Raw genomic sequence first — 11,302 nt, forward strand, 5'->3', positions numbered from 1 at the left:
AAGGGTATGTTAGCGAATGTTGTAAGGGTGTAAGTCGAAATTATGTCCGTGTAACGCTACGCTATTTTTAATCATTATAAGTTATGTTCAACCTTTTTAAATTAATGTCTCGTAGCTAAGTTATTATTATGCTTATTTAATGCCGAAGTAATCGTGATGTTGGGCTAAATATTAAAATTGGGTAATTGGGCTTTGTACCATAATTGGGGTTTGGACAAAACAACGACACTTGTGGAAATTAGACTATGGGCTATTAATGGGCTTTATATTAACTAAATGATACCTCGTTAATTTAATATATAGACTTATAATTTGACATATTTATATATAACCACATACGCTTGACTGGGTACGGTGGGCGGGATATCTATAAATACCAATAATTGTTCATTTAACCGGGCACGGAACTGGATTAATAGTTAATAGACTTGTTGAAACAGGGGTGGATTACATTCAAGGGTAATTGGTGTAATTGTTAACAAAGTAGTAAAACCTTGGACTACACGCAGTAGATAACCTGGTGTATTCATTAAACAAAGTATTAAGACCTTGTTACAATTCGAATCCCCAATTAGTTAGAATATTTGACTTCGGGAATAAGAATAATTTGACGAAGACTTTCGCATTTTATGATTATGACTGATGGACTATTATGGACAAAACTGTATGGACATATCAAATAATCCAGGACAAAGGACAATTAACCCATGAGAATAAACTAAAATCAACACGTCAAACATCATGATTACGGAAGTTTAAATAAGCATAATTTCTTTATTTCATATTTAATTGCACTTTTAATTATCGCACTTTTATTTACTGTCATTGTATTTAATTGCACTTTTAATTATCGTACTTTTTATTTATCGCATTTTTATTTATCGCAATTTCATTATCGTTATTTACTTTACGCTTAAAATTAAGTTATATTTATTTTTAATATTTTACGTTAGGTTTTAACTGCGACTAAAGTTTTAAAATCGACAAACCGGTCATTAAACGGTAAAAACACCTTTTATAATAATAATAATACTACTTATATATATTTTTGTATTTTTACAATTATAAGTTAAAAATATAGCGTTAAACTTGGCGAGTTCCCTGTGGACGAACCGGACTTACTAAAAACTACACTACTGTATGATTAGGTACACTGCCTATAAGTGTTGTAGCAAGGTTTAGGTATATCCACTCTATAAATAAATAAATAACTTGTGTAAAATTGTATCGTATTTGATAGTATTTTCCTTGTAAAAATATAACTATTTTGTATACACCTCTACGCACATCAAATATGATTTTGTAAAGTTTTAAAAATGCTTCCGCTCGCTTTGAATTTGTATCATACTCCAACATGTTTGATCTTTTTACCCCCTTGTTAATTATGTTGGAATTGTACAGTAACTTGAGGCTCGAAGCTGCATTGCATATGCAGCTTTGATACCCAATTCAAATTCAGTTGCGATGTGGATCAAGAGACTTCCCAAAAACAATCCTGTACTGCTTTTCCTAATGCCTTTCAAACAAATTTACACCTACAAAAATATTACGTAATATATAAGCCATACGATTAGTGTTCTTAAATGTACTTAAATACGATTAATGTTCTTAAAGTGTATACTATCTCCTTGTGTTTATATCATAGATTTGTTTCAGAGAGTCGGGTTTAGACGTGTCACAGGAATCCGAACTTTCCAACGTCTGGTTATCATAATAAGATGTATAATATACTGTATAATATAATTTATTTATCTATACAACTATATAAAAAGACTAACTAGAAAAGCCTGTGTGAAGTATTTCTTATTCTGACACAAGCTTTTTTTTCAACGTGTTAGCTTTAGACCATATGTAACCGTTCGAGACGTTTTAGCGTGTTGCTGGGTGGGGTGGGGTGTTTGATGAGCGTGTTGATAAACTGGTAAATAATGGGGTGAAGTGTTGAGTGACGTGTTGGGTGATGTGTTAAAATATGATTGGAAGTTGGGTGAAATAGTGGGTTAAAAGTAAATAAAAATAGAATTTGAACCAATCAAAAAAGAGGAAATCTTCAACACGGATGAATTCTTCCCGTGCCACTTTCAAGCACGCCTAGTCCATGTGCCACCAGCACGCCGTGTTATAGGCGTGTTAGTGGCGTGCTCGTGTGGTGAGCACGCTGCGTTAGAGATGGTCTTAGAGCTTCTTAAAAATCATGTCATCCAATAAAAATATATAAAGAATTTGGAGATAACATAAAATTCTTTGCATATATCAAGTAACAAAAGGTATTAGATACTATATGTTACAAGTGTCATGAATATTTTGATCCTTTACGAATTGTCGTTTCTAACAAATGTAAAACAATAATTCCATTATACACAAGACAATGACGCTAAAATGAAAAGAGATCATCCCTGAATCATAATCTAGAAAATTATATGTATCTATAACCACTTAATAATAAACACTACAATTTTGGTGATTACCGGAAAGTACCACTACGGTGAAAATTTTGAATACGGAAATGACTAATAGACGGTATTATCATTTATCATGCTAATTATATGGATATAAAAACATAATCATATCACAAAATAACTATCTTTGCAGCAACGCACAGCCGAATCATCGTCTAGTTTAAATAAATATGTGACTCTAGGTTGAAGATTTTTTCCAAAAAATTTATTCATTCATAATGATGAAGAATTTTTACAAATTCGTCAAGGATATGTGATTCTTGGTTGACGCCTCCTTTTCGCTTTCTATTATGTTCTTTAGATGGTTTCAAATTTCGCTTTTGTCATGGAAATTGGCTACCCTATTCTTTCTTGTATGACTTTCGTCTTTTGTGTTGTTACTTTCTATTTTTTGTCATCAGCTTCGGTTTTGGTTTAGTCATGAGTTTTTGTTATTGTTAATAATCTAGCTCGTTAGTTTGTTTTCCAATTGCAAGTGTTGTAGGGTTGCATTCTTTGGATGAAATTACCTACTTGTTGTTTGTATAAAGTTTATTGTTTTATAAAAATAAAAAATATCTGAACTCTTTTTTTTTTTTTTTTTTTTTCTATGCACAAGAAACTCGAGTTTACCTCCTGTTTCATTTACTCAATAAACCACTGCACATTTTTATTGGATGACATGATTTTTATATCCATATAATTAGTACTGCTGATTATGATTATGATTATGGTTATTTAGTATGATTATAATTAGTACTTAAAGAAGCTTGTGTGACGTATTTCTTATTCTGACACAAGCTTTTTTTCAACTTGTTAGCTTTAGAGCTTCTTAAAAATCATGTCATCCAATAAAAATATATAAAGAATTTGGAGATAACATAAAATTCTTTAAGTATATATAATATACATATATATCAAGTAACAAAAGGTATTAGATAATATATGTTATAAGTGTCATGAATATTTTGATCCTTTACGAATTGTCGTTTCTAACAAATGTAAAACAATAATTCCATTATACATAAGACAATGACGCTAAAATGAAAAGAGATCAGCCCTGAATCATAATCTAGAAAATTATATGTATCTATAACCACTTAACAATAAATACTACAATTTTGGTGATTACCGGAAAGTACCACTACGGTGAAAATTTTGAATATGGAAATGACTAATAGACTGTATTATCATGCTAATTATATGGATATAAAAACATAATCATATCACAAAATAACTATCTTCGCAGCAACGCACAGCCGAATCATCGTCTAGTTTAAATAAATATGTGACTCTCGGTTGAAGATTTTTCCAAAAATTTATTCATTCATAATGATGAAGAATTTTTACAAATTCGTCAAGGATATCTGATTCTTGGTTGACGCCTCCTTTTCGCTTTCTATTATGTTCTTTAGATAGTTTTAAATTTCGCTTTTTTCATGGAAATAGGCTATGCTATTCTTTCTTGTATGACTTTCGTCTTTTGTGTTGTTAGTTTCTAGTTTTTGTCATCAGCTTTGGTTTTGGTTTAGTCATGAGCTTTTGTTATTGTTAGCTCGTTAGTTTGTTTTCCAATTGCAAGTGTTGTAGGGTTGCATTCTTTGGATGACATTACCTACTTGTTGTTTGTATAAAGTTTATTTTATTGTTTTATAAAAATAAAAAATATCCGAACTCTTTTTCTCTTTTTTTTTTTTTTTTTTTCCCTTATGCACAAGGAACTCGAGTTTACCTCCTGTTTCATTTACTCAATAAACCACTGCACATTTTGGGTTCAAGATGCAAACTTTATCCAATCAATCTATCAATGATCAATGAACTATAATAAATCAAGAATTTATATTCATTATTGTTGAAGTGAGAGAAAATAATTCCCTACCCAGATGCCATTTTCTTCAATTTTCCCCTCAATTTCAAGAATGTTGCCCTAATCACTTTTTTTATTTCAAATTTTAGGGAATTTTCAAAACCCCATTTAAAAGCTGTTATATCCAGATAAGGGTTTTTGCTGCTTTCGGAATCTGGGGCTAAATTGGGTTTTACCCTTTTCATATCTCACCTTCAGTTACAAAAGAAGTTGTAAACTTTATATTATAATTCAAATAAAAATGAGAGATTTTTCATGTTTTGGTGAAAATGGTGTTCAAATTGCAGATGCTGCTTCTTCTTCATCAAGTGCTTCAGTTACTACATCTAGTGGTAAAATTAGTCAAAATCTTGTTACTTGTGTTTACCAGTGTAGATTGCGCAATTTCTCATGCTTAATTATTACTATTACTTGGAGTAAAAACTTAATGGGTCAAGGTCTTTGTGTTCAAATTGATGATTCCACTCATCAATGTTTATGTAAAGTTGAAATTAAGCCATGGTTGTTTTCTAAAAGAAGAGGGTTTAAAAATCTTGAAGTGGGTTCCAAGTTAATTGATATTTATTGGGATTTAGCCTCTGCGAAATTCGGGGTTTCGCCTGAACCACTTGTGGGTTTTTATTTTGCTATTGTGTTCAACCAAGATTTGATATTGATGTTAGGAGATATGGAAAAAGAGGTGAAAAGTAAGATAGATGCATCTAGTTTTGCTCCTAATGTTGTGTTTTTATCGAAAAAAGAGCATATATTCGGGAAGAAAATTTATTCGACTAGAGCTCAATTTTGTGGAAAAGGGCAAGTTCATGATATTGTAATCGAATGTGATCTTTTGGGTACGAATGATCCATGTCTTTTGGTTCGTGTGGATGGTAAAACGTTGATGCAAGTGAAGCATTTGAGATGGAAATTTAGGGGAAATTATACAATTTTGGTGGACGGATTACCGGTTGAGGTGTATTGGGATGTGTATAATTGGCTATTCGGTAAGCTAATGGGTGAAGCTATTTTCTTGTTTCAAACGTGTCTTTCGGCTGAGAAATTATGGGCGGGTCAAACCATTTTGGAACCATCTTGGTCAAGTTCGTTCCGTAGAGATTCACATTCACAAGGTTTAGGTTTTTCTTTAATGTTGTGTGCTTGGAAAAACGAATAGAGCTATGTTCTACTTTAATATATTTCTCACAATGTTACGCATGATATTATTCGAATACATATTTAATGAGTTATTTAATTGATAATTCTGACTCCTTTAACTTTGATGTGGTGTGTGGTTGTATGCTTAGTATGTATGTCAGTGACTGAAAATTCTAATTTGCGCAATAGAAAACTTTAAAATTTTGTTACGCACAACAGAAATTTAGGTAAAGTTGTTCATTAATTCAATGCAACATTATATCCACAACGTTTATGTATGTGCTTTGTTTCTTTTTTGTTATATATCTGAGTTCTGACCAAAGAGTCCAGATAATGCATCGGAATATAAAGACAACAGGGAATGTTTTAACTGAAAAAGAAATAAGAGTTAGTATTTGTAGCGGGTTTGAAGTTGATGCTGGTGTAAGCACTGGTCTGATATCTGAACTACTGGTTGAACCCTGCAGAGCAATTGGTGATGAATTGCTGATGCACCAGGTGTCTCGGGTTCCTTGTCTTGAGTAATTTCATATGATGCTGGTGCATTTAATAATAAGAGTGTAATGGTTTATATAAACCTGTTGAATTGATTTAGTTCAGATAAAGGTTATGCTGCTTATTGCTAGGACTGGGGGCAAGTTTGGAGAATCTGCAGTCTGTGGAAAAAATAGTGCAGGACCTGCATTTGAGTAAGTTATTACTGGATTAATTACCACATTTCATGATTATGTTGTTATAACAGAGGTGGTTAAATGGGCGGGTTTGGTAAGGGTTCAATTTGTTCGGGTCTTGTGGGTAATTTTTAGTATGGGCTTGGTTGAAGGTATTCAAATACCCCTTTTATTCTACTATAAACATGTTTTAGTTTGTAGCCAATTATATATATAAACTAGTGAAATGACCCGTGGAACCACGGGTTTGTTTAAACGAAACAGTTTAATGATAGATATTAAGTGAACGTAAATGCTAAAGTTATTTAGTTTTATAACCCGTGGAACCACATAATCTAACTAAGAAACTCGTCAGCTGAACATTTTATCAAACTGCTAAAATGCATATTTAACAATCCACATCCAATCATAAGAGATAATATTGGTTGTCATTTTATTTAAAAGTGTAAATCAAAATATAAATGTAGAATTGGTTTCATTTTGGGTAACTTTTATACCTTATCGTACTCAATTCAAAATAATTAATTAAAATAATTTAACTATTTAATTTTAATAATTAAAATAATTATTAATAAGATTTAATGATAATAATTAATTAATAAGATTTAATTTTAATTCAAAATTATTTAAATTAATGACATCACCCACCATGCTTAGATTTTTTTCTTTTTCTTTTTGATTTTTTCTTAACAAAGGAATTAGCCTAATAATGACATCATCATTTTAGCAATATAATAGAAACTATAGATTTAAGTTTTACTAGTTAAGTATTTGATATAGAAGTAGATGAGTCAGTTTCAACCATTGTATCTAAAAATGGGTCTCTGTTTGGTGGTGCTAGGGGAGTTAAACCTCATTTTCCCTGCTGAATTACGTGAGCAACTAGCCGCACTGCCCTTCAACCAAGCGCACAACGCCTTTGTCCAAATACCAAGTGTCCGTGCGGAAAGAAACAGAGCTTGGATTGCTGCAGGCGGGGGTTGATCAGGTTAAAAAAGACAGGGATGCCGCGGAAGAGGCGCGCAAGGCGGTGGAGGTGACTGCGGCGGAAACAAAGACCGCACTGATTGAGGAAAGGAAGAAAAACCGCGAGTTGGTTGGTGCGGTTGACCAGGCTAAGGGGGAGACGGAGCGCCTGCGGTTGGAACTAGAAAGGGTGCGCAGGGAAATGGATGACGCGGTGACTGGCCGCGAGCTGGCAGAGGCAGACTTGTTAAAGCTTCGCACCGCCCTCCCTACCATTGCGCAAAAGGTGATGGACTCGGACCCAGTATCCGAAAAGTTCAATGCCTATGTTGACGCGGTGAAGGACCATGACCGCAATAAGGTGATGCTCGAGGTGATCCAGGGCTGCGACCTTACGCTACCATACCCCCAGGTTGTTCAGAAATACTTGAAGGAGGGTACAACTGAGGCGCTCCTTGAAGCTAAGCAGACCATCCAGTCCATCCCGATCCCCTTAATAAACGCTTTCGCTGCGGATCCAAATATGTCAGTTGGTGGGTTTCTTAAGGAAGATTTTTAGGTTGAGCACCTAACCATTTGCGCCGTAAGTCCTATGCTTAGGCAGGCAATTGTAAGTACAATTTTTGAGCCCCAAGTCCCGTGTTGGGCAGACATTTGAAACAATTGTTACCTGTAATAACTTAGTTGTATTATATATTTTTGTGTTATGCATGCGTCATGTATTAATTGTTTATATATTGCGAATCAAAACAAAGGACGAACCGCATGCCCATGCGCATAATTAACCAAAACCCATGCGCATACGTAGGTACTGCGTAAAATAAACTAATACTTTAGCAATTTTACCTTTAACAGTTTAGACTCAAAAGCTACTGCGTTATCGCTTTGTCATATGCTAGAGGTGCACTTTAGCTGTATGGTAAGCAACGCAACTAAAAACAAACCAATGCTTTTATACTTAAGAGTTCCTCATGCAAACTAATGTGAGAGTAATTATGCACAAGCAAACCAATGCTTGTATTTTTAAGTCGACTTTGCAGCCATCTAGTCTGCGTGGCGCTTGGTTAGGGGAAAGCCAATTCCCTTCACCTGCCGTTAATATCTAGCCTTGTAACCAAACAGGCTTCTGCCGTACGGGGGCTAGAGGACACCCCTTAAGTAGGCAGGAACCGCATACAAAAAAGAAAGATATATACAACAAAAGTATGCGCTAGTAAATATTTTAATTGACATTAATCATGATTACAACCGCGACACATCCAAACGGACGGAAATTACATAGAAAAAAATAATGTGTTAAAATATCTGGATTGATCAGGTCCAACCAGCTACATGTAACATTTTTTCAACAATGTCGCGTGCCAAGTGCGTTTCATGGGTTTCCCATCTAATGTCGCGAGATGGTATGCCCCTGTGTTGCTTGCTCCCACTACCTTGTATGGACCTTCCCAACGGGGGCCCAATTTTCCAGTATCTTCCGCATGACTTGCGTCATTCTGACGCCAAACTAGGTCCCCGCACTTATAAGAGCGCGAACGCACACGCTGATTGTAGTACTTTGCAATTTTCTGCTTATTGTTGGCTTCGTTTATCGTCGCAGAAATTCTGCGTTCTTCCAACAAATTAAGATTTTCCCGCAAAGCTTCTGAGTTATTCTGCTCGTCGAAATTCTGTATGTGGAACGTTGGTACCCCAATCTCTGCGGGTACAACAGCTCTGACCCATAGACCAAACTTAACGGAGTCTCACCAGTGCTTGCTTTGGGTGTTGTTCTATGTGCCCATAAAACCTTTGGTAGTTCGTCCACCCAACCAATGCGACCATGACCCAATCTAGCTTTGATTCCAGCTACTATATCCCGGTTGGTGACTTCGCACTGGCCATTCGCCTGCGGATGCGCAACGAAAGTAAAATTTTGCTTAATATTAAGCTCCGCGCACCAACTGCGAAAAGGATCCTCCACAAACTGTGTACCGTTATCACTAACGATTTCGTTTGGTATGCCGAATCGACGAACAATGTCTTCCCATACAAAATTTCGCACCCTCTTTCCTGAAATTGTTGCCAGCGGTCGTACTTCAACCCACTTCGTGAAATAGTCGATTGCAACAATCAAGAATTTGATGTTTCCTCGGCCTTTTGGAAATGGTCCGACTATGTCAATTGCCCATTTGCAGAATGGCCATGGTGATGAGACTGGGATCATTGGATGCGCAGGTGCGATCTGCTGATAGGTGCATGTATTTGGCAAGATTCGCATTGCTTAACTATGCACGCGGTATCTGCGTACATAGTGGGCCAATAATAACCTAGCCGCATAATTTTTGACACAATAGACCTGTGCCCTGAATGAAGAGCGCATGCACCCTCATGCACCTCGCGTATAACTTCCTCTGCCTCTTTTGGACCAATGCACCTTAAATGAGGCCCTAAATAATTTTTTCGGTATAGGACCTCACCTTCAAGGGCGTACAGTGGTGCCTTAGTGCGGACTTTCTTTGCATAAACAGAATCCGCAGGTGAGGTGCCTCTCGCAGAAAAGAAAATGATGGGTGTCATCCACGTCGAGCTGGATTCCTCAACAGGTGCCACTAAAGACATCATAACAATAGACTTCGCATGTAGTTCTTCTATAAGAATTTTCTTCCCCAGATGATCAAAGGCCAAAGCAGTCAATTTGCTAAGCGCATCCGCCTTCTTATTCTGCTCCCGCGTTACGTGGGAGATTTGAAAAGCCTCAAACTAATCAGCGAGGTTATGAACAAGCGATAAATATTGCTGGATGGCTATGTCGTGCGCTTCAAAGTCTCCGCTGACTTGACTGCATACTAGCTTTGAATCCACATAAGCGTGCAAAATTTTAACATTTTATTTTTGCGTATTACGCATACCTGCTAACAAAGCCTCATATTCTGCTTCGTTGTTCGTAACAGCGAAATTGAACCGCAACGCATATGTGTGCTCTTCGCCATCTGGGCCAGATAAAATTACACATGCACCCGCGCCAGATGCGCTGCAGGCACCATCGGTATATAACTCCCATGATGACAAGGGTGGTGCAGGCGCATCCTGCTGCTCAGCCGATGCCTCAACATCCGCAGGCAATTCTGCTAGGTAATCCGCAAGTATTTGACCCTTAACCGCGCTTCGCGAAGAAAAATTTATTTCGTGTTCTCCTAACTCAACTGCCCATTTAGTCATTCGGCCAGAAATCTCAGGCTTATATAACACTTGAAAGAAAATATGATTGCGTTAGTCAATGCGGTAGCCCCGGACATTGCCGAAATTAGGTTTTTACCAACCTGTTTGATCGGTTGATCAGTTAGAACCACAATTGGATGTGCTTGAAAGTACCGGCGCAAACGCCGCGCCGTGTGGACTAGCGCATACACTAGCTTTTCTATTGGTGAATAGTTTACTTCGCTTGCTGTCTGCGTCTTGCTTACGAAGTAGACTGATGCGTTGAAACTATACCTTTATTTATGAACGGATTTGAATTGTTTTGTTACACGAATTGATTTATTGTATATGTGGTGTTTTAATGAATTCAGGTTGATTTCACACATATAGGCAACTAGTCCTATTCGCATAGTTTAGTTTTATAGGTAAATCCGGTTCGTTCCACAGGGAGACAGTGTTTAAATTATTTTTAATAGTCTTTGAAGTTAAACTTATTTAAAGGGGGTTTTGGATTAAGAATTTATAATACTACATAATAATAATAAAATATAACTTAATCTTAACTTAATTATATTACTTATTAATTTATACGAATACATTATTTATAATTATTAACTTAAAAGTGAATTAATTGAAATTATACTAATTGTGATCTAAATAAGTTTATTACTAAATGATAATTAATAAAATAATACTTTTAATAAAACTAATTGATTAGAATTTTGTTTTGAGCAATAAATTATAATATAAATTTATTTAAATTACTAAATAATAAATTTTAGTAAGATTTAAAAAAAAACATGTATTAAAGGAACTTATAATAATTAATACTAATTATAAATTAATTAATATAATAATAAAATATTTAATTTAAACTTTAGAAAATAAATCAAATACGAAACAGTGCTGAAATTATACATACGCGTTTCGCGTACATGTATACGCGTTCCTCGTATAGTTTTGAATGTACGCGATTCGTGTGGTTATATACACGATCCGCGTATGGTTTATACGATGTGACAAAACAGTAATGTTTAAACTGAAAG

General features: G+C 35.3%; 1 protein-coding gene across 1 annotated transcript; it reads left to right on the forward strand.

Moving 5' to 3' along the window:
* Window positions 1-4,242: 4,242 nt before the first annotated feature.
* On the forward strand, window positions 4,243-5,537 carry LOC139899308 (uncharacterized). The gene has a single exon (XM_071882134.1). The coding sequence runs from the start codon at window positions 4,547-4,549 to the stop codon at window positions 5,456-5,458; it is 912 nt and encodes a 303-aa protein (XP_071738235.1). The 5' UTR covers window positions 4,243-4,546; the 3' UTR covers window positions 5,459-5,537.
* The last annotated feature ends 5,765 nt before the right edge of the window (window positions 5,538-11,302 follow it).

Source organism: Rutidosis leptorrhynchoides, chromosome 3, assembly GCF_046630445.1.
Source record: "Rutidosis leptorrhynchoides isolate AG116_Rl617_1_P2 chromosome 3, CSIRO_AGI_Rlap_v1, whole genome shotgun sequence".
Taxonomy (NCBI): Eukaryota; Viridiplantae; Streptophyta; class Magnoliopsida; order Asterales; family Asteraceae; genus Rutidosis; species Rutidosis leptorrhynchoides.